The sequence below is a fragment of the Atractosteus spatula genome, chromosome 12 (genome assembly GCF_055471065.1).
Source record: "Atractosteus spatula isolate fAtrSpa1 chromosome 12, fAtrSpa1.hap1, whole genome shotgun sequence".
Taxonomy (NCBI): domain Eukaryota; kingdom Metazoa; phylum Chordata; class Actinopteri; order Semionotiformes; family Lepisosteidae; genus Atractosteus; species Atractosteus spatula.
In genome coordinates this window covers 32,188,667-32,214,041 of record NC_142717.1, presented here as the reverse complement: position 1 = coordinate 32,214,041, position 25,375 = coordinate 32,188,667, and the positions used below count along the sequence as shown (strand labels likewise).

The 25,375-nt window shown below is 34.2% G+C and overlaps 1 protein-coding gene across 1 annotated transcript in view; it reads left to right on the top strand.

Moving 5' to 3' along the window:
• adamts16 (ADAM metallopeptidase with thrombospondin type 1 motif, 16) overlaps positions 1 to 25,375 on the top strand; it is a 72,048-nt gene that overhangs the window by 13,841 nt on the left and 32,832 nt on the right. Inside the window, exons 4-10 of the mRNA XM_088928593.1 lie at positions 9,401 to 9,674; positions 11,207 to 11,409; positions 12,710 to 12,793; positions 14,023 to 14,182; positions 18,751 to 18,856; positions 20,051 to 20,188; positions 24,550 to 24,703. Coding sequence (XP_088784719.1) covers positions 9,401 to 9,674; positions 11,207 to 11,409; positions 12,710 to 12,793; positions 14,023 to 14,182; positions 18,751 to 18,856; positions 20,051 to 20,188; positions 24,550 to 24,703 — 1,119 coding nt within the window. The remainder of the gene's footprint in view (positions 1 to 9,400; positions 9,675 to 11,206; positions 11,410 to 12,709; positions 12,794 to 14,022; positions 14,183 to 18,750; positions 18,857 to 20,050; positions 20,189 to 24,549; positions 24,704 to 25,375) is intronic.

The following is a 25,375-nucleotide window of genomic DNA, read 5'->3' as shown; positions in this document are numbered from 1 at the left end:
ACCCGAAATGTAGAAGGGTTCGAAACCAGGGAATTCAGTACAAAGCACTAAGGGTAATCCAAGAGATGATGTTGAGACAAAGCTGGGTCGAGGATCCACGGCACCCTAGGGAACTAGGGTCTGCGAGAACTTGGAACTTAAACAGAGCTTGACTCTATGCTGATGCAATGTCAGAGCAGTCCTTAAATCTCCTGCACTACCTGAAACGGTTGTGGATGAAAATTGCTTGCAGGTAAGGCAGATTTCCTGTCAAAACACATTTCCACAGTAACCAGCACCAAGTGACATGTGAGTGACCGACTACCATGAAAAATGCTAGCTTGCTCGCTCCGCAGCTGTGCCAAAGGGGCGACCCTGATAGCCATTGCGTGCTACAGTATTTGTATCGATAGTTTCTTTTAGTCGTGTACAAAAAATACATATAGTTTGTTAAGTAACTGAATCCTGAGTCTGTACAACAATTTTAGAATTTTACATTGATTACTTCATTTTTTTTAATCAACATAGACTTGATGCAAATACATAAGATCTTCAGACCAAGATGTGAGATTGTGAGATTTGGTCACCATGTGCGATATGTCGGAGCTATGCGATTTTGTATCATCTAGGCTGCCAGCTGGTAAATAATCTTGTGGTGTATTACTATGAAATTGTATTTCAAAATGAAATTTTGTTAGTGTTCACGTGTTTCTTTGGCAGGACGGTGCCAATTTTTGGTCAGGCAACCCGCCTGGCCTGTATACAGCTGTGGGAAACCACAGATAACGAGAACTTTCAGAGCTTAAACATGTTTGCACATAGAAATCTTTATTTAAGATGCACAAGTTATGCCCATATTTAATTAATATGATTAAACGCATAAGACTAATGTTAAAATTAAGTTAAAACTTTATTTAATTTTTAGCCAACTAAAAAAACTTTGCTGAAATAATGGTTAGCACATGATGCAGGAGAAAAGTGCAGTTTGGTTAATGTATAAGCTTCACACCTTGAAAAAAATCTATTAAAAATATTTTTCCTTAAAGGATGTGAAGAAGTAACCACTATGTGCCTCCAGGCCTATGGCACAGCAGATCAAAATGATCAAAAGCACCCCATTGTAGGTGGGAAGGATAACACTGGGGCAGATCCTATCATATACTACAACATATTATAGATTACATGTCTTAATATCCAAAGCTAATTATGGCAATCTGCAACTTTTTTTTTTTCCAGCCATGGAATGTGGATCAGAACTGATAATAGCTAGGTGCCATATTGCATGCTTAACCATCCATAAGATTGCAAAGACTATACAGGTCACTGTGGGGATTGTCATATTGAAGTGAAAGACTGCACTGGAGCAAGCAAAAATTTAAACCATAGAAGCATCTGATGGAACTGTGGGTTTAGTTTGGAGGTGGCTGTGTGACAGTCTGAGCATGTTTCTTGTGGCTTAACTACTGAAGTTATAATGTCATTAATAATCCACTTTACTTACTGTATAAACATGTACTCATGTAAATCCTGTCAAATGTGAAGAGTTGATAAAATAGTCGAAGATAGGTATTGCTTTTCACTGCTAAGGATGATTACTGCTAAGGATGTTTTTGCAGCTTAGGATTCCTCTTTGATTCCCTATTAATAGATCTCATAATAAGCCTTATGGGATTTTTGCAGCTGTTTTTAAACTGTTCTTATAAAACTAACCAGACAATATAAGGAAACAGCACATCAGAAATTGGAAATGAGATGTTCACATTTCATTCTAGTGATAACTTTTCATTTCCATAGGTTGATGTATTTACATTATTTATTAATGAGCTTTATTAGCAGGTTTCTATTTAACTTCCTTTCTGAATGCTAATTTTTGTGCCCGTGTAGTCACACCTATATGTAGTGCCTTGCAAAAGAATTCAGGCTCCCCCTATGGTGTCCCATTTTGTGGAATTACAAAACGATGTATACACAAGTTTTTCAACTTTAAATTTAATTTAAAAGCTGACTGACTGATCCATGTTAGGTTTGCATGAGATGTAACACTTTGTATTTAGACCAGCAATTTCCAATTTTGTATTGTCTGACCACAAAACCTTTGGCCACATGTTCACAGTATACTGTTGTGCTTTGTTGCTAACTCCATGCGGAATTTGAGATGTGTTTTCCACTTTGCTATACAGGCCAGCTTTGTGGAGTGACTAGGAGATTGTTGACTCATGCACATTTTCTCTCATCTCAGCAACTGAACTCTTTAACTCTTTCACATTTACAGTCATTGGGTTCACAGTTGCATCCCTAACTTTTCATGCCCGGAAGTTCAGTTTGGAGGGACAGCCTGGTCTAGGCAGTCCCTGGGTACCTTGCACTTCTTAATGAACAAATTCACCTTGCACAAAGGGATAATAAGGGAGATTTAAATCATTTTATATCCTTCTCGTGATCTGTGCCTTTTCACAACTTAATCAGAGTTGTTTTGAAATCTCCTTGGCCTTCATGGCTGAAGTTTTGCTTGAATTTCTCTACCTCACCAAATGACCTTACACACATAGTAGCATTTATTCTGAAATCATGTGAGCTACTATTATTGCACAAAGACAGAAGCCACTCAGCTAATTGTGCAGCCTGTTAAGGTAGTTTTGTGTTCCAAAGTTAATTTAGATTTGCCACAGAAAATGTTTGAATACTTATGCAGTTAGGACATTTCCATTTCTCTTTCATATTATCTATTTAAGTCTTTCATTTTGGTTTTTGCATTGAATGTGTGAAGCAGTTAGTGTAAGAACTTAATTTACATTTGTGTATATACCAAATATGAATTGCTATTTCAAAGTGTCAGTGTTAAGTGTTTTAAAACAACAGAATGTGAAAACTAAGAGTCTACTTTTGCAAAGTAGTGTATATAACTTTAAATTACAAGTCCACAAAGCAGCATGGAAAATAAGCAGGATTGATGCAATCCAAGTTTCAAGTCTAGAAACGTGTATAACTATTGATAGCCTAATACCCACTATGTGTTACATTTACGCAATATACTGTAGCTAAAAATATAGCAAAGAGAAGTTTTTGGCTTGTACTTGTTTAGAGATGTTGAGTTATGTTTGTGTGTACTTTACATTAACCCTATTTGTATGCAGGTTTAAAAAAAAACCTAATACAGTATATGTCTTATGTATTCATTATTAACTAACAATATTGAACTTTTATTTAAAAATTATACATGCACATATGCAAAATGCAACATAAAATGTACAATTTGCCAATTTAATAACTTAAAAATGCATTTCTGCATGATCTGTCTGAATCTCCAACAGCTGAAGGACTATAGATTTAGCTGTTTGTAATATAAGATAGATGCCAAGCATCTTTGCCAGAACTTACTGTTAAGGATTCGAACATATCCTAATTCAGTTCAAATCCAAGTCAGAAAGTATTTTGGAAAATTGATTTGACCAAAAGAATTTTATTATTTTTATGGTTGTGAAAATTAAATGAAATTTTGAAATCATATTTCTCAGAATTTAAGAAGCAGGTTTCTTGGTCTCTGAAATCCTATATTATTGTTTTACTTATGAGATAAAAATAATTACAAATGCATTCAAACTCATTTGCTGCTCACTTAATGATACACCTTCTTTTTGTTGACAGAATAAAAATAATCAGAAAAGGAGATCAGAAGTATTGTTTGTGTGTTCATAATCACACTTTATAAGGAAAAGTATCTGGTGATAGAAATGAAAAGAAATGTTAATACTTTTTGAAATTTAAAACTAAGATAAAAGACTTTTAAAATACAGTTAATTCACAGTAACATGTTGCTTAAACAAAAATGTAACTCACTACTTTTACTTTTAACAAGCTGAGCAATTCTATGTTCTATTCTGTACTATATCCAATAAAAATGTGTTTGTAGCATAGAAATGTGTAAAACAGTTAACTTTCAATGTTCACACACAAGTAAAACAAAACTGACATTGTATATAGATGTTTCAGCTGTTGCTGTGGAATAGCACTTTAGTTTAGTCCAAAATTTAAGACATTTATAATGGCACATATTCTTTTATGTAATGACACATTATTCAATTCTAATTCCACTACAGTTGTACTTTTTGTGAGTTTGTTTTGAGTAAAATATTTTATTATAATCTTGTATCTTTTATCTTGAAATATGCACTCTGCAAATAAATAGTAAGTATAATATATGGATGTTTTATCTTTCCTAAGGTACATCACAGTTGACATTAGTGCAAAAGAGTTTAGTAAGATACTACACATACAATACAACTGAAATCTGCTAAAGAAAAATGTCATATTTTGGATTCTAACCTCAAGAAATATTGATTAGATAATGGTAAATTGTACTTCTATGATATCAGCATTTTATTACATTTGGCAAATGGAATTAAAATACTTCACTCAAGGGTCAGTGTCAGCAACAGGGAGTTGAGCCCACAACCTGTCAATTAGAAGCTCCAAGACTTAGCCATTATACTACCCTGCCCCCTGGGGCTAATGGAGGGTTTTACTAATGCATTTCAAATTGTTCTTAAAAGGTGAAGTTGTATACAAGCTCAAAACTACAGAATACCTTCAGTGAAAACTGAAACAAATGTGTGTCTGTTAAAACCTGCCATTAACATTGATAACACTGTTGAAAAGAAACTACTTTCCTGCAGGCTTTTTTTCAGAAATTTTTGCTCTGGTAGCGACAGATTAAATTTAATGGAGATTATTTTCTTTTTGTCTTGTCCAGGTCACCCATGGTTGAAAATTATGTTGTAAGTCCTGATATTAATTAGACCCTTTTTGCAAGATGGTATTTTCACCCAACACATAATACATAGATTGTGTGCACCTCAGGTGACATTTTTGTAATGTACATGCATAGTTTGAATGCTGATTGATTTAAACTGATCATATCAATACATGGAAAAATAACTAATGTTATTACAGCACTTTATCTATCTAAAAAAGACAGGTAACTGTTACTAAAAAAAAGGCATTACTAAAACATGTAAACATGTAACACTAAGCTGATTGCTTAGTTACATGTAACATATAGTCCTCAACTGCAGGAACGACAATAAAATTATAAACTAAGTTATGAAATTAAGTTTTGAAGGCAGAGAAAAATATCACATTTACAGCAGAAGACTTTTTCATAAGAACACAAGAAACCTTACAAACAAGATGAGGCCTTTCTGTCCGTCTGTCTCATTGGGTAGCTAATTGATCTGAAGATTTTCTTCAGCCATTTCGTGTAGGAACCAATGGCTTCAGCTTCCATTCCAGTTTTGTAACCAGCAATTACAGTGACAACTAAAATAGGCACCAAATCATAACTTAAAAATCACTAAAAACACAAAAGAGGAATAGCCAAGTGCTGTAGATCAATTTCAAAGTTACAAATCCCAAGGGAAATGATATGATAGATTTGCAGATTGCGTTACTGTACATGGTCTACAGAAGAAGATGATGGTGGAAAAATAAAACTAATAAAAAGAATAGTTCCACTGCATTCTTTGTCAGTTGATATCCACAAGAGTAGTAACTTGTGGCTGAAATTATTCTTCAATACAATAATAACATTAAGCACACCCAGGCTGAATCTAAACTCTTTGCATCAAAAAGAACAACAGGTTTTTAAAACAGGCTTCATAAGTTGCCTATCATTCGTAGCTTTTAAAAAATGTGATAGAAATTGCCTGAAACTAACACGGATGCTATCTGAAAGATAATTGCTGTGAATGAACTAAACATAAACATATTATGATACTCGCTAAATTTCAGTGACAAAAGGCCAGGGGTATGTGCATCTGCATGTACTGAAGATTAGTTATTTTGATCAAAACCATTTGCATGAAGATGCTAAAAAAACATAGCTTCTGATACTCTTTCATTTCTGCATGATATTAATTTCATTTCCAATTGTTTCTGCAGTCTAAGTTCATGTACATGTTTTGTATTCAACAATGTATTCAACAATCATAATAAATTAGAATGTATTCGAATACAGACAATAGTCAATAAATATTACTTATATATAGATATTTTTTAACATATTTACTGACTGTTCAGTGCATCATTCCTTAGTCTCTTTATTAAATACTGGTTCAGGCTGACAGGTCTATGTATACCATCTCTAGTGTTGAAATGTGGAAAATAAATACAGTAACTCATTAACATCACATCAAAAGCTGCCACTTTGGCTTTCTGTCTGTGCTCTGTGACAAAGCAGCACACAAATTAAATTGGAACTTGATAGATGTTTTTTAATTAAGAACATATCACCATCAGAAGATTGTTACTTCAATGGCCTAGTTTTCCAACAGTCTTAAGTCTTACAAAACATGCCATGCCGCAAACATGGATGTTGATAGTTATCCACCATTGGGCGTACTTTTTGCCAATTATTCACCATTTTCAGCTTTGTACATTCATTTTTCACATGTTTTCGTTTTGCTTTATTTTTCGCCAAATTCCCCTCAGGATATAAGTATAGATATCTTTTACAGGTATCTCCTATAAGAACTATTAAAAATACAGGGACACTTGTAACAATTTAATTTTCAGAGCTTATCTTCTGTTACTTTGAATATAGTTTGGTTTTACAGCATAAAGTAATGTTGATTGGTACTGTAGTTATTGCTGCTGCCTCATAGTCCTTGAGTTCTGGGTTTAATTCCATACTTCCATGCCTTCTCTGCAGAGTTTGCCTGTTCTTCTAGTGTATACATGGGTTTTTGCCAGATACTCTGGTTTCTTCCCATCTCCCAAAGAAATGGTGGTTTAAAAGGTTAATTGGTGTCTCGAAATTGTCTCTGTGTCCTTGGAAGAACCAGTGGAAAGCTGTATTTAGCATAAACAAAATGTAAGAAAGCAAACAACATACATTCAAAAGAATGAATAACGTACATCTTATCGACTCCTACAGTTTCTTCATTCTGTTGTCGAATAATTTTACAATATCTGATGGCATTGTGACACAATGCTTTTGAAAGATTTAAAAATACATATATATATATTTCTTATTGTAATAGTAGGCCTGATTCTTTTTTAAGTAGATCAGGTATGTATCCATATTTAAGTAGAAAACTACTTCAAATTTTCATTTTGGGGGGGATTTAAAAGATAAAATCCCAAATATCTACTCAACCAAATACAAAATTGTGCTTAAACAAAACTTTAGTTCAAAAGATGACCTTACTTGATACTTGGCTTACTTTCTTTTAAGCTTTGAGAACTCCAGATTCCATGGGAGGAGGTTTTATTTGTTACCAATTGTTTCCAAAAAGGAAAATAATTGGCACTTTGTTTCTAAAGATGAATGTCATGCATGCAGAACATGGTATAAAGAGCCTCTCTGCAGGATTTCAGTCTCTCAAAATCCCTAGTATTTTTCACTGAAGGATTAAACTTTGTTCCTCTGTTCACATTGTTGGGATTGTAAAACAAATACACTGAAACTCATCAGAGATCATGCTTTCATATTGTTTTCTATCCTCCCTTCTTTCCATCCACGATCATTCCAAATTCTATGCTGTCTGTTTAAGCTAAGATTTCTTCAAGCAACTGAAAGTTTAAATCCACCATGTGTCTTGCATTTTATCTGGTTTGTGCTGAATACAGATTGTATAATTTCTTATAAGACATAACTTTTATACTCCTTTTCTTACATCAATTCAAAGGAGATAGCATTTTTAAATTGCACTCTTGGGAAATGGTGTTGTCTCCTAACACTTGTAATTTGCCTATGATTAATTATTTCAATTATTAAGTTATCATGCAACCAAAATAATACAATTATTGATGGACAATTACAAATAATTTGGCTTTCTCTGAATTAAAACCAGGCTGAGACACAACAGACACACAATAAACTATATGTGAAAGTTAGAAGCATACCTTTCATTGAAATTAAAGAAATTCAGTCAAGAAACTGACTTAAAGAAAACTATGTGGAAATTGTTATTTAGCACAGTCCTAGTTTTTTAGCAAGCTGGAAGAAATAATGTTATTGTTAATTGCTGTGTTTTATGGTCCACATTCTAGAACTAATAATTGAAAAATCTTTTAAGATAACAGCCAGCTCAGCATAACACTTTTTCAGCTCATTAAGTTACTTTCCAAAAAATTAAATGCTTAATAACTTTCCGAGTTCTTGATGTTACTTATGTAAAATCTTTTGTCTAACAGATTTTTATACATTTGACTGTGTTAACAGATATTATCTATTTCTGGAAATAAAGGCCTTCAGTTAAATATCTTTGTGGGATAAAACTGGAATTAAACTTTCCATGCATGAGCAGCAGATGCCAGCAGGAATTTCCCATGACTTTTTGTTTTGTTTAATTTGTGTTGTTTTTGTTTTGCCAATTACATGATAGCGATTCGTATTTGTATGCATATATCTCTGCTCACAGAACTATTAAAGAGAAGTCATTTTATAGTAATTTTTATAATTTAGTTTTAAAGTTGTAATCACTAGTGTCTAGTCTAAAAATGTTAAATGTGTGTGTTAAAGCCTCCAGTGGTGTATGCAGTATTTGTATTGTAATGCATGGACCTCCATCATATTTTCAGTCTGAATTTTCCATATACTGTTTACAGTAGGAGCATTCTGGGGTGAATTGCTTTTTTCAATCAGTAAATATTATCAGAAAAGAAAAGAGATAAAAACATCAACCAAAATTCTTATAGTCCCACAAATGCACTGATTTAGGATAAGAGACAAGTACTGCATTTAGGAGGAAAAATGGTACGTAAATGAACTCTTAGTACAATAATAATTCACCAGCATATGAGTCATCTTTCTGTAATATGCAAAATTGTGTCAATTACTACTGGTGAATTGCTTAAACTGGGTCAAATATTAAATTGTAGAATATAAAATGGACAGCATGGCGCTGCAGTAGTTAACATTGCTGCCTTGCAGCACTGGGCCCCCTCTGGTGCTAACTGCGTGGAGTTTGTACTGTATGTTCGCCCTTTGTTCTCATGGGTTTCCTCTGGGTGTTCTAGTTTCCTCTCACAGTCCAAAGACATACTGTTTGGTGAACTGGCTTCTGGGAAAATTAGACCTGGTGTGAGTGAGTGCATGCCTGTGTCTGTGTGTGTTCTACGATGGACTGGCGTCCTATCCAGGATGTATCCTACTTTGCAACTGTTGCTTGCTGGGATAGGCTGTGGCTTCCCCGCAACTCTGTGTTGGATAACTCAGTTAGATGATGGGTAGATGGGTGGAATAATAACATGAAAGTAAGTGAGATACTGTACTTAAGAACATAGAATTTGCAATAGTGTAGAGGGCATTTGGCCCTCAGGCTCATTTCATAAAACAATACTATCATTGCCAATACTGGAAAAAAGTACTCAAGAACAATTACTTTTGCCATATGGAGTTAATACACATTTTTTTTTCTAGTCAGGTTTGATCAGGACACAGAATACGGACTATTTCTTGAAGCCTCTACCTCAACATCTTGCCTTGAATGAAAACTACACTGCCTCTGCCAGCCATCAGCCTCATATCCTTTACAAGAGGTCTGTAGAGACCAACAAGCATTCAGCAGACAATGAAGTCATAATGGTTGATAGACCTCAAGGCCACAGCAGAGAACACCACCATCACCATCTTCATAATGACTACAAGCATGGGAGAAGGCAAAAACAGCATTACTGTGGAAGGCGCAAGAAATGTATGTAAGGGCCTTCTTCTTATTCCCAAGACGCCTCTTTATTTGCTCGCATTGCTTGTCAGTAGTGTTAATGAATGAACTTTGTTTTATGACACACAGATTCATGCAGATGACAGCGGCCAGGTTTGGTTTGAATTACACATTTTCTCTCATCTTTAATGTATAAAGAGCATCAAAATAAACCTATAACAGTAAAAAATTTGCAAACTGGTTCAAAAATCATCAGGAAAATTTGAATTGATTGAATGTGACAGGTAAATTCATCATGCTGATTAACATTTGTCACCAACAAGTCTAATCAACAGGTCTTCTAGTCTTAAAGTCACAGACAATTGTGTGATTGCTATTGGAAGCAATACAATGCATACGGTATATCTGTAACTCATGCTTAGCATCATGTTGCAGATGTTGTCTTGTGGAATTTTGTACCATCCTTTTCCTGAATCCTGGAAAAGCCCATGTCTCTTCATACACCACTTGGTGGTCTCTGGGCCCTAGATACCAAAACATCGCAGATAATCCATGTTCACAAGTGGATCATCAAAGGCAAAATAGTTACATTCCTATCTCACAAAATTCCAGGAATCCCATTAAGAAGTCGTGGGAAGTCTACCTGAAGTGTGGCTCTAACATACCAGTTGCACAAAGGCATTGGTTCTCTTGATAAGCAGCACATATTGATTAATTTCTATATCTGTATCTATAGGTTTGACATAACCTGTTTCAAGGTTTGACTCCTCTAAACTGGTTAGGATTTTACTTTAAAACATTTTCAAAAATGACAATAAACAATGAACTCTTGAAGTAGTGCGTTAAGTATACAAAATAATTTTGTGCGTAGGTGGACGTGATTTCCATTTCCATTCAGTTTTGTTTCTAAATGAGAAATGTAATTTCTTCCAACTGTTCTGTTTTTATTAAAGATGTATTATATATTTTCATTACATTTTAATTTGAAACAATAATACAAATCTAATAAGTCTGGAATATCATAATGTTTATACCATGCCAACCCCCACATGTATTGTTATTTGTTTTTTTATTTTATATTCTATAAACTGCTAAACTTTTTACATGCCTCCTCTTGTGTTTTGAGGGATTTGGTCAAGGCATTGTTTTGTCTGGGAAACTAAACTGATTGGGCTAAATTCCAGTTAAACTCTCTTCTTATCGTGAAAATCAATGAAGCAGGGTCACAAAAAAGAGAACTCTTTGAAGGGAGGAATTAAGCTAACAAAGGCTGATCCGGAGAGCTGTCTATACTGCAGTGCTGTAATCCATCTAAAGGAAAATAAGCAATGCTCATTTTTAATTTTATGTTTTAGTCAAATATATTCAACTACCTAAGTTTTATTATTCAAAAAGTATTCCCTCACTGGGTTTCCAAATTTTTTGCTACATATTTTATTTGTTTACTTGCCTAGAATTTCTTAGACAGATATTGGTATTTGTGATAGATACTGTATGAAATTGTGCTTTCTTATTTTCCCTGTGCTTCTTAACAGGTTGAATTATTTGTTTCTATTAAACAGACATGCCCAAGCCTCCAGAGCAGGACATATACATCTTGCCAGATGAATATAAATATATAACTAGGCACAAACGGGCTGTTATGTTCAAGTCTCAGGGATCTCAGAAGATGAATGTTGAGACCCTGGTGGTAGTGGACAAAAAGATGATGGAAAATCATGGAAGGGAAAATATCACTACTTATGTACTGACGATACTGAATATGGTAAGATAATTGTTTTTTTATTATTTCAAATTATGCCTTGGTTTCATACTGTATGTATCTCGCATGTTTAACGTACATTTCCATGGGCATCAAGTTTATGTGTGGACACTATTTGATACAGACTGTAGTTGTTATATTAACTAACATAAGCATATGTCAATCTCATCAATTTAGTTACTAAATGTGTAAAACTACTAGACTCCCTTTAAACATCATTCTGAATATTACACAGTTCAAATCAAAAGAAGCATATTCACAGCATTAACAATTGTGTGGGATTACAAGGTTAGACATGTAGTTGGAAAGTGGTCCTCTTAAAAAATTCTGAAATACCCTGAGGAATCTCTAAGGAAGTGCGCCATTTTAATATGTCAGAGTAACTTTGCTGAGTTACTGGTGCAAATAATAGTGAAGGATTATGAAGTACTATATGTACTCATTTCACACCACAGTATTTTACAGACATTTGGGCAAATGAGTGACAAGTTATTTTACTTTGATTCAAATCAGGTCATTAGGTGTACAAACAGAAATGAAAACCAGAAGACATGGTGGCCCTCCAGGACCAGCAGTGCTTATCTGTGCTCTAAACTATGGACGTCAGGGAGTTCCAAGAGGAATTAATATCTGGGGTATTTGAGTATAACCTAGTATAACAATATACTTATACTTATACTTATACCAATATACCATTCAACCCAAAACCTAAGTTAGGCAATGATTTATTTTCAATGAAGGCATACAAAATAATGGGGCTCAAAATACAAAAATAAAAATTAATTTAATCATGCAATCCTAATATATGTTTGCCCAGGTGGTGTTTTATCAAACTGAAAATGAAAGGTCTCAAATTGCACAAATTCACATGTATTTTTACACTTTGTGTTTTTTTATAATTCACAAAAAACATATTTGTATTGAACACTGCTTGTCAGAGCATAGTTTGAATCCATTTTGTTAAAAAAAAATGATGTGGCTGTTTCTGTGTAGCTGTGCCTTTCGGAGACCACTGTGGACTTTCTGCTCATAAAGACGTTGGGGTTAATGCTGGTTAAAAGTCCATCGTATGCTAATTTTGAAAGCATTCCATGCACTGATCTTGTTCCTCACTGTACAGTATATGCACATACGCATGTAGGGGTTCACTTCAAGTGAAACACATTAGTGAAGGGACATGCTCATTTGGTCTAATTCACAATGATAGACTTCTCTCTAACTTCTCTCTATTTGAGGTCTATTTTAATATTTTTCTATGTTAGGCAAAAACTTTTTTACTTTTTTACTTTCTTGTGTCTCCAAGGTGTCTGCCCTGTTCAAAGATGGCACAATAGGAGGAAACATTAACATTGTAATAGTAGGCCTAATTATTCTTGAAGAGGATCAGGTATGTACTGTATCTGTATTTTGACAGAAAAGTACTTCAAATTTTCATTTTATTACATTTATCTTTGTGCCCAAGGCAAACACATTCTAATAAATAGGCTTATATACCCCATCTGTCCAATTATTTGTCAGACTTATTTTAAATTCATGTATATTAAGATATGTACAGTATATATTGAAACATATATGTATATAATCAAATACCAAACTGATGTGGTAGGCTTCTATTCATGTAAAGGTATACCTTAAGAAGTCCCATGGTAAATAAAAACAAACATGACATCAAGAGCTGGTTTTGTAATTTTCAGTTATGCTTGTATGGACGTTTTTTAATCTGATCTCTGTTTAAAATAATAATGACTGTTTTTCAAATGCTTATATATTGTATTCTCTTATTTAATATTGTGTTTCAAAGTTGTCATACGAGGTATACATTTTGTGTTTGAAACACTTTGATACTGGTTTTTTAAAGGTTTTATTACAGTAATTACAAACAAGACTTTAATAGTTAATGTATCGCTACTGTGAGTCATACACATCTAAATTATTTGTGTTTGCTGCCAATTCATGCCAAATTTAATTAAACAGGATGTTGTAGTGTATAAGCACTTGATCTTTATATATTAAATCATTTAAAAATATGTTTGCCATTTTTTAATTATTTAATGAAGTTTGGTTATAAGGGATAGTTTCTTTTGAAACCATATGTGCTAGACTCTTAGTTCTGAGGTGCTAGCTGAATATCTCCATGTACTTCAAGTGACACTTCAAATCACTCAGTATGGAACCTTGTTTAATCACTGGTGTATAGTTGGCTGGAATCCATCCAGGCAATTTAGAGTTCAGGAATAATTGAATGGGAGTTGGTAGTGGGTGAGGAGAAAATTGTTTTTTGTACACCTGGCCTAATTTTAATTTAATTTTCTAAGAGAACCATTGAGTGTGGAATGTGAAAAATGTACTGCTTTATTTTTGTCCCAGTTGGTTGGTTCTTGGTTTTAATTATATTTAGTGCAAATGAATGCTTAATGTTCCATGCCCTCACTTATCTTTATGATTATGCTACGTACCACTTGATGTCCTTAGGCAAAACGTGCCGTGGATCACAACCTGCCGTATTTGTTTCTGCATCTCTTATAAGGTCAAATAAGGATAAGTCTTTGAAATGTCTCCAATCTCTTCCTTTTCTTGTTTCTGGTTTCCTGCTCCTGGCGGTCGGGGATATGTTAGACTGGACTGGTCATCAATCACCATGCCGACCACACTTTGAACAGCTTCTGTCAGTGGCAGTCTGGTCTCAGTGGGAAGGAAGGCAAACGCCACGATCATGCCATCTTACTGACTGGACTTGACATCTGCTCTTGGAAGAATGAGCCTTGTGACACTCTAGGTAAACCTACAGGATTTGAGAAGTCTCACTATGTATTTTACCGAAGTCTACACCACATTCAACCCAATTTTCTTATATTTTAGGAATATTTTAAGAGAGTCTGAAATTTGGCGCTTCTTTTTTGTTCAAAACATCTGTTAAGACTGAAAAAGAGGATAACTAAAAACCATTTGCTTCAGGATATTTGCATACAACAATTCTTCAGATGTGTAGAAAATGAACAAATTTGTTGTTCATAAACTCTTCCCATCTCTTTTCTAGTCTTCAATTTTGTACACTAAATTTACACCATCTCTAAAACCTGAAATTTAAATTACAGGGTTCCAGCCTTTACTGTACATGTGCATATTCAGAGACATCAGAATACATTTACAGTACAGTATGTATAGTGTCTTGCAAAAGTATTCATACTCTTCCTATCCCATTTTGTGCAATTACAAAATGATGCACCCACATTTAATGTTTAAAACACTCAAACTGAAGACTTTTAAGGGTAAGATAAGTAATATTAAATGTCAGCAAAGACTATAGAGAAAAAATGAATAAGTATTCAAACCGTCAAAGTCAATATTTGGTGGAAGCACCTTTGGCAGCAGTTACAGCCACAGGTCCTTTTGGTTAGATCTGTACCACTTTGTACATTGACTTGATGCAGTCTTTGCCCATTCTTATTTGCAGATTTGCTCAAGCTCACTCAGGTTGCCTGGGAATCACTCATGGACAGCAGTTTTCAAGTCTTTCCGCAAACTGTCAATGTGATTCAAGTCATGACTTTGACTGCTCACACAGAGACATTTACCTCTCAAGTCTCTCAAGTGCTGTTTTAGAGCATTATTCTATTGAATAGCAGTTTAGCAGAGTAAAACAGATTTTCCCCTAGCCTTTGCCTGCACATTCTTCAATCCAGTTTTCCTTCAAATTGGCACTCTTGTCCCTAGTGAGGAGTAACATCCCCTTAGCATGGTGCTGCTAACACTGTGTTTGAGTGCAGGGATGGTGTTGACTGAGAGATGTGCTGTGTTGGGCCAGTATCAAATGTAATGTACACATTTAATCTCAAGTGATCATAACACTGTTTCCCACAGTTTTGCAGGGTAACAAAGCTTGAAGGCTCCATGAGGGCTTTGAGATGACGTATTTTGTAGTGATGGGTAGCTTTGTGCACTCTGCCATACAGGCTAGTTTTGTTAAGTGTTCTGAATATTGTTGACTGATTCTATCTCCACTGATCCAAACAACTCTTTTAAAGTTGTTGTTGGCCTCACAGTGGTATCCCTCACCAGTTTCCTCCTTTCCTGACTGTTCAGTTTGGAGAGTTGGGTTTGATATGATTTACAGTATCTTCTATTTCTTGATAGTTAACTAGACTGTACTCACACAACATTCAAAGACATCAGTATTTTTGTACCCTTCTCCTGATCCACGCTTTATTTATCCCTTACTTGCTTTGAAAGATCTCCTCATTCTTCATAGTTAAGTCTGTGCTTGAAATAAGGACATGAAAAGGTACTTGCTTTATTCTTTATTGAAAATCAGTGATAGTTGCAAAGAAACTTATCAATTCTAGAAGAGAGCATCTCCTGGAATACTATGTGGAGTAATGTGAATTTTGCATGAAACCCTGGACCAGTTAATCTCATTGAACTTAATTCAGAGAACCTATTTTACCCCTCAGAAATAACTTTTAATTAATTTTACTGACTCCCTGAAGTAAAGGCTGTGTTCCCAGGACCTACAGGAGCATTTTTCCATATGGTCTAGGAATGCACAGATGTTCTGGTGGAAGAAGGACATGTGTGATATTTTGTATAGTATTGAAGTGGAGTATTCCTTTCTACCCTTTAGTACTGCTGCTGAATAATGACGCCTATATGGATTTTTCTTTTTCATAGAAAGATGTGTGGTTGGCTGGCATTACTGCCACCAAAAGAGTGATTGTATACCCTTGGCAGCCACCACACTTTTTTCCCTTGTGCCAGTGGGCCCTGACCTTGTCTAATGTTGCTCAAATGGAACCGTCTGCTGCTCAGGTCCTTGACACCACAGAAGGAATCCTATGGCTCTGGGGGACATCTATAGAACAATAAGAACATCGATGATCCTTCTGCAATCTTCTAATTACTGAGTTAGTTTTGACAAATCCCTGTAACTAGCCTTCTGTGACAAAGGTGGATCCCAAAAGAATTATCTTAAATTATCACAAAGCAACATACAGTAGTTGAGTTGCTTTTCACATGACTGTTGAAGCTGATCCCCTGGCTTCTTTCAAGAAACAGCTGGATAAGACTTTGGGTCAAGTAACTTCTCATGACCTAACAGGCTAGATGGTCCACATGGCCGCCTCTCATTTGTAATCTTTTTTACATTCTTCGTCATCTCTTTGTGATCACTTATGATCATTATTTGGGCTCCACCCTTGTCACAGAAGGCCAGTGACAAGGATTCTGGCTCATTAAGGTAATTTTGTGCAATTCACTGTACATTTACCATAGGTTTGAAACTTCTGCAATCATGGCTTTTCCATTTTTCATTCATATTAATTACCTACTTATTTCTTTTTCATTTTTTTTTGCTTTGAATGGGTAGAGTAAAGTTTGTATACAATGAATATTAATTTCTTCGTGGATGCAAGTGTTAAAGCAGAACAATGTGAAAATTGTGCAAGGGTCTGAATACTTATGCAAGGTACTGTATATGAAGCCATAGATGTAAACATTAGTACTTCACAAAAACATTTTAAATACCACTTAGTAGTCTGAATGAATGTTTAATAAATATGTACAAACATCACTTGGTTTACAAAGGTAATTCGTTCCTGACAAACTTACATATAAAAGCTTTCAACTCAAGCCCAAAGTCTAGAAAATATCCCAATATTTCTCATTATTTCTTTAATCATACTGAATTGTCAAAATCAGAACAGTATTGAATGTTTTTGATAATTATCTCATTTAGCAACGGTACATTAGTTGACACCATAATTTGTAAAAACTATAAACAGTAGAACAACTAAGTTCAAGGCAATGCAAATTTCTTTTGACTCCCTCCCTTTTTTGGTTCTTGCTATCACTTCAAGTTTAATAGCCAAGGGAAATAGTTTCTTTATTTTCTTTGCTTTTGTAATGACTGGAGCAGTGCAACATATTGTGCTGATACGGTGTTAAAAATAATGATCATATCCCATAATAAAAATTAATAAGCAACATCACAATGGAAGAACTAGTGAAAATGGCTTTGTACAGTGAAAAACAGGTAGTGAAATAAGCACTTTGTAATAGCAAAAATCTATCTAGTGTATAAGTGCCTTATTAAAAATCTTTGGAAAAGAACAAAGGATTGTCTCAATTGCACTTATACGAAGTCCTGAGCCAAATTTAGGATTTACAGTTTTAATGATTTGCCAGAACTTCATAAATAATACATATTCACAATTTACAGTTTAATGTTTCAGGCTCTGCTATGGTATAAAAACTAGGAAATATGTCACCTATTGAGACCCCAGTAAGGCATGTGTTGTGTAAGCTGCAGATGTGTTAAGGATGGGGAGTAATAGGGATTTCACCAGTGGAGGTCCTGTCCTTCAGATAAGATTAAAGACTAATGTTCATCTGCTCTGAGAATACTTAAGCTATCTGAGCACTTGTTAGAAAACAGAAGTGCTGTTCAGTTCTTTACCCAGGCCAAGTTCTCAGGCGGCTTTTCTGTCCCAGTCTGAGCATGTGTTCTTGAAAGGTTTTGCTGTTTTAAAGTCTTTAATCCATTAACATTGGGTTCTGCAGCTGACAAAAAGTACAGGTGTTCTGAATTGCTGCTGTTTTGTCCATCTAATGAAAACAAGCTGTGGGAGTTTCAGAAATGGGTATAGTCAGAAAAAAGCATCTTTTGGCACTATTATCCTTTATAGACAAATTTTATACAATACAAAGAAAAGCCTCATATGATGTACTGTATTCAAGAAACTGGAACAATACCAGTAAAATATATTAATTTTAAAGAAAGATTTCAAGGGTTAAATAAAAGCTAAAGATTTTTTACCAAGACCTTGTATTGAATCTTTAGTAAGTGCAAAAAGTGAAACAATGTTCTTTATTCTTGTCTAGAATCTAGTCTAACATCTACTCAGCATATGTACAGCATAGTATGTGGGAATTTTTGTGTATCCCATAGACTGAAGTCTGTAACAGGTTTACAGGGAAACATTTGTACTGTTCAGGTTAGTTTGTACAGGCATTTCAATGTTAATATTACATTTTTAAGCCCTTAAGATACTGTATGTATGACTACAAATAGCATAATACATTGTATAGATGTTGGAAGCATCTGGTGTCCCCAAATGATGTTCACATTATGTGATGTCTTGCACAGTTTAGCTAGAGTTTATTTATAGTTGTGTCCCTATCTGTCATATTATTATTTTATGAACAAATACATTTAAAACATAAAGGATAGAATCTAGAACTGATGCACAATATACTCTGGAATTAAAACAGACATCTTTTAGATATTTATGCTACATATAAATTTATCAAAACCCATCAAAGTGAATTCTTTTATCTCATGTTTTTCAGGATTTGCACCTATCAGTGGGATGTGTAGTAAATACCGCAGCTGTACCATCAATGAGGATACTGGACTTGGGCTGGCCTTCACTATTGCACATGAATCAGGACATAAGTAATTCAGATTTGAATTTCCCTAATAATATTTGCAGAAAAGGAAACACAAATCATTCAATACTTCATAGAAGCTTGAAGGAAAAACTGTATATTTTTTACAGTTACACTGTATGTTCACTTTTAAAGCGTCTCACAAAGGCTATTTGTTGGCAGAGACTCTGTGGTGATAAGGGTTTAGTATTTTGTGAACAAGTTGTTGAATCCCCTTGAAGAAAGATTCCATTTAGTGGATAGTAGTTTATACCATCTGGGATTTTCCTCTAATTTTATCTTTATAAAATTGATGAATTTTCTTTAGCACAGTTCACTGCACTGTTGTGACTTTGAAGCTAGTTAGTCCCCTTTTTAACTAGAATAAAGATAGCTAAAAATTAAGAAAATGATTGCTAGTAAGCATAGTTGTAGAACTTTAGACAGGATATACTGTATTACACATGTAGCTGTGTTCATTCTTAAATCATGTGAACCACTATTTTTGCACATAGACAGAGGCCACTCAGCTAATTGTGTGATGTAATGTTGTGCACTCAAACTAATTTAGTTTTGTGGTAGCAAAAGGGTGAATGCTTATGAAATCAACATACAGTACATGGGGTTTTGCTTTTTCTTTACAGTTATTGTTATGTTATTTGATTAAACAAATTCACTTAAAAATGTTTAGATATCATTTGCATTTCAACAAAATGTACCAACAAAATGGTACATCATTGGAAGGGAGCGAATAATTTCTCAAGGCACCGTGTGTATCTGTGCTGTGGTTGAATCTACAGTATGTACTTATATCATGATCTCTTTAGACCTCAATAGCTCCTTCCTACGGATGCCATTGCTCTTACAATCCCTCTGCCTTTCTCCTGCATTTTGCACGTTTAAATACAATATACAGTATACTGTATTGAAAACATTTGGATTTCCACTTGTGAAATGTGTAATTGTTCCACTGCAGTTCATTTTACACTCTGTTCAATATAGTCACCTCCAAGATCAAATTTTCCCTGTTTAGAAAGATACAGTCCTAAAAAACAGCAGATCAATCATGAACAAGCCTGTGTTATGTCACAGGATTTCCTTTTAAATCCCATTTTAGAGAGAAGCAATAATAGCCAATGTAATAGGATATGAGTAAGAAATTAAAAACAAGCAAAATCTATGCACCTCAGTATGTAACATCATAATACCTTGTATTTTACAGTTTTGGGATGATTCATGATGGTGAAGGAAATGTTTGCAAGAAATCTGAAGGTAACATCATGTCCCCAACATTGGCTGGGCACAATGGAATCTTCTCATGGTCTGCCTGCAGTCGACAATATCTCAATAGATTTCTAAGGTACTTCACTTATTTCTGTTTTTCCAACTCTGTACCAGTTTTGTGAATACCCATTGTTGACCATGTTTTAAAACATACAGTATTATTGGTCATTTATCCAAGAAACATTCTCTTGCACAAGTGTGTAAACAACTAAATTATTCAGGCAAAGTACCAAGTGTTGTTTAAAATTGGTGATTGCATTTTTTTGCATTCTCCCTTGCTGATGGAGTTTGTAATGACCACAATGCAGTAAAGTATTTTCTTTTGTTTCTTCCAAGTACTCAAAGGCTGTCATATGTATCATGCTTAACTCCTCCAATAGATAACAGTGGCACTCTGTATTGCTGACTTACAGGAAAACTATAGAAAAAAATCTTTAATTTAAGGAAACTGAGAGTGCCTTCTGTAGATAAATTATTTACAGCATGTAGACGTAGCAGAAGCCAAGCACAAATATTATTTGGTCATAAACCCGTCCCTTTGGTTAACTCAGTAAAGGTCCAGACATTAGACTCATCTTTAAAAGCAGATAATATGCAGTACAGTTTTATATAGGTGGCACTGGGGAACATTCAGCTGTCATGCTTTCTATACTTCTCCAGTTTGTCTTGTATTACAGCCAGTGTCTGAATGACTGTCTATGTAATAAGATAGGCTTCCTAAACCACTAAATTTACCAATGTGTTATATTAACTGTGAAGTATCCTATCGCTAGTTTGTGGCGACACATTAATTCCTCAAGTAAGTTATTAATGGGCCATGACTTCATAGTAATTACCCTTCCCAGATTCTTCTTATTTACTATTTTATGTTATGATACCATATTTGTGGTTTTAAGTAGGGTCCCGTTTACCAAGTTTTTTGCTTTATCTGTCTTATTGCCTATATTAATGTATATACTGTATTATTTATTAAATATACCTTTATATGATAATAAATATATGATCGTAGAGTAGAGGTTAGGATGAATATTGTAATGAGGCTGCACAAAAATAAAAATCATAATCATGTCAATGTTTTTTTACTTCTCCTGATTAAGGTGGAAAACATGGGTTAAGATGATTTATCCATAAACTACAGTACTTCAAAAGTATTTTGTTTCATACTTCTTGTTGTATATACTACTTTTTAAGTTATTTTAGATACGTACTGTATATGCTGTGTAACTACTTTTGAAAATCATTCACAAAGCTCAAAGACAGCAGTGTCATGTTTAATAATATTTAGTACAACATAAAACGATTGTTCAACACACTTGTAGCTGTTGTAATGTTACCCTGTTCACTGAGCTTTTTTCAGAATATAAAAGTTATTAAGGAAAACAAAAATTAAAGTTAAAACAACAGTGTATTACTCATAACTAATATAGTAGTAAAAGAAATAAGTAAAATAAATAACACTGAACTACATTCTCAAGTAATTATTTCTTGGAGTTAACTAATCTAAAGCAGTAAAAGTAATGGAGCAGTTGATTTTCAATTATTATCATTATTTTTCTACTTCTGTAATGTGAATTAGGCTATTATAATCGTTTGCAACAATAATGGAATCCTGTATTAATCAAAAGGACTTTTAAATTCCTCAAAAAAAAATCCTGTGGAAACTGTGTGTCTCCAGGCATGAATAATAAAAGTTCTATGGAGTGGGGTAGCTTGGAAATTAATAGAATACACAATAGATTAAAGCCCAATTGTATTCATTTAGCTTTTGCACTTTAAACAGAATGCAAACTCTAATATTGGATTTTTTTGCCTTAGGATAGCCAACAATGGTGTCTCAATTACAAATACTGTGTAGAATATGTTTATTTCCAATATTCATTTGGAAGTTGCAACATATGCACTTTCCAGATTGCAATGGGTTGTTATCCCTAATCATATTCAGTGCAGGTTAATTATTTTTTTCTGGTGGTTCTGTCAAACTAAATCAATTTTAAGTCAATTCCATCATTTAATGTGGCTTTTATGGAACGTGTTTATGATGTTAAATCACTTTGCCTTTAATTAAAATGTTGTGCACAGTATTTCAGCATAAAATGAAATTGCACAGCCCAGAATAAGCAATTAGTCTTTCTTTTCAAAAATCCAAATTATTTGCAGACAGCAGAGCAAACTTTATAATACTGCAAGCAGGATTCAAAATGTGGTTGTCTAATGACTAGGCAGACATGCTGTCTGTGTAACTAAGGCTCCATTAAAAGACATAATTTGCTTAATAGACCTTTTTATCCAGGACAAACACAGTGTTTTCAAACGTATTGGAATATCATGTGGGATATCATATTAGAATAAAATCATAACTTCAACCCATTGATTTCAAGTGACTGTAAGTATTTGGTCACGTTCACTTTCATTGTTAATTTCAATGAATAAAAATATCATAGAAGTATTTTCTTCTACGAATGCAGACAAAATGTTTCTGTAAACTTCATAATTCATTCTGCTGCCATCATTACTTATAAAATCTGTACAGACAAGAAAGTCAGTTCCACAGGTAGCTTCCACCATGTTATACAGATAAAGAAGTATTGTTTAGAGTACTGTATCTGTAGTTCCTTTTCTTCACTTTACATTAACCCTTTACTCACTTTGTTAAAGGTTTATCTCAGGTTTATCTGTCCATAAAACTTTTGTGTTATATTTGTACTTCCAAGCAAATCCTGAAGCATGTTAATGGTAATGTCATGTAGAAGAAAAATAGTTCCATATTTATTGGGCAGCACTTCACCGTGCAGCATGACAATGACCCAATGCATATGACCAATTCAAAACCAAGATGTTCATCAGGAGAAAAAGTGTAATCTTAGACTGGCCAAGTCAATTTTTAGATTTAAATCCTGAGCATGCATTTTACATACCGAAGAAGTTGGAACACCCCAAGAATAGGCAAGAACTCAAAGTGGCTGAAGCAAAGGCTTGGCAAAGTGTCTCGAATGATTACACAGAGAGTTTGATGAGCTCAGTGGGTTGTAGACTTCATGCAGTTATTACCTCAAATGGGATATGCAGCCAAATACTGACTTTTACACTCTGAAATGTCCTTAAAGTGAATGTGCCCCAATACATATGGTCACTTGAAATCACTGGGTTGAACTCTCAGATTGTTTTTCTTGTACTATGACTTACAAGAGTTTACAACATAAGCTTATGTATGGAATTAATCAAAAATAAAACAACATGTATTGTTATATTGTGTCTGTATTAATTTGTCATTTGTATTAATCTAATGCTTAGAAATTCAAATTGCTTGATTGTAAAGCAAAAATAACAATTTTATTTTGCTTTCCCAATAATTAGTGAACACAGTATTTGGTCTGTCACTTGTACTACATATTACTTAGCTGTTAGGGAATTCATTACAAAGTGCATTCAAGCAACAATAATTTAAATTCATTTGAAAAGATGTATACTTGTCTACCTGTTGAATCTCCCCAACCTGCATTTCATTATTGTTTATTTCCCTTTTATCTTTAAATATCTTTAAACTATACATTTCAATCCAGAATTCAGTTCAACCCTTAATGTTAAATTTGAGACTCAATTCCGAGACAAATGGCTTAGAAGCAGATTTGGCAATTTCTTCCATATTGTTTTATAAGAGATTTTTAACACTGATTAAAAGCAACACTGATTAAAAGTAAAACTTTTAGATTATTGTTTTATGCAAACATTTTCTACTCTGAATATTTCTAAAAGAGACCTCAATAAAGGACTACATAAGAACATGCTGTAGTCTGTAGTCTCAGACCTTGGATACTATTCCTCAGTAACTGATTTCTACAAGTGGTTACCAGATGCGCTTTCATATTGTGAACGTAGATGTATTTTCAGGATAATTGAAACCAGACTGGATGTATGAAACTATAAATCATTACAGTCTTCCTGTAGTATGTAGCAAAATTAATACTGCCAGGGCATCACATAAATAAACTTAACAAAAAAGAAGGCGATGCACAGAAAAATTATGGTACAATCAACTTTGTGATTGCTTAAATTGCTATTATACATGAATAAGGAAAAAGTCTAAATTAATCATTAATGGATTTTTTTAAATTAATTTGGATTCTACACTTTTTATGTACTTTTCTCCACTTAGAGTTAAAGTTGTTTACTGGTCAGTTAAGTAAATAAGAGTTTACACTGCCGTTACAAACCAGTAGTAGTGGAAGAACATCCAATAGCATCCAATATTCCTCCTTTCTAAATACACGAGGAGTCTGCATAGGAGCTGAATTGCATTTTAAATCCAAATGGCTCAATGGTTAGTAATGACATACAGTATAATATGTATGCAGAAACCATCACTTTATTTAAGATACTATGAAAAAATAATTTAAAGATCAGGAGTCACTGTGAGGAACATTTTTCCTGTTGTTTCAGCTCTGCCCAGGCCACCTGTCTAGCAGATGAGCCAAAATCGGTGAAGGAGTATAAGTATCCAGAGAAGCTGCCAGGAGAGCTGTATGATGCTGACACACAGTGCAAGTGGCAGTTTGGAGAGAAAGCCAAGCTCTGCAAATTGGAGTTCAAAAAGGCAAGTAGACAACCATGAGTCTAACAAATCTGTTAGAGGTGCTAGGAGGCCTTGTGATTTGAACAAATTATTGACGGTTCTAATTGAATGCCAGGGGAGCACAAGGAATAAGTTCAAATATGAAAGATGTCTTTCAATGCCAACTAAATGAAAATGATCATTCTCAGGGAATTATTTGTTGATTGGCTGTAATTTAGCCACAGTAATTTCTGAAATTGTATTGTATTAAGGTCTGATGAATCGACTTCTTTTTGGTTTCCTTTCTTGGCTGAATTTCCCACTTGCAACCTGTCTCCTCTCTTTTGTGTGAGGGCTTTTGTACCTACAGTAGTTTCTTAGGAGAGCAGAATTCAAATCAGAGTTCAGTTGGACCCCCAAAATGGTTTGATTTGACAGGTATAAAACCAAAAAGGTTGTCTCAGCTCAATTGAGAGGGAGCTGATGGTGCTGAACTCCCTCGGAGTCAAGCAGTTTGAAAGCAATTGCACTAGAGTTCTTGAGCAAAAAAAAACACCTGTCTACCTGTTGAATTTCTGCTTATGTCTTTTTCACCTTTAAATACTGTAGCTAGTATGCGCTGACAACAAAAATCAAAAGTTTTAATCTCTTAAATTTAACAAAAATACAAACAGATCTAAAAAGTACAAATAAATCATTAGGTTGAAGTGTACA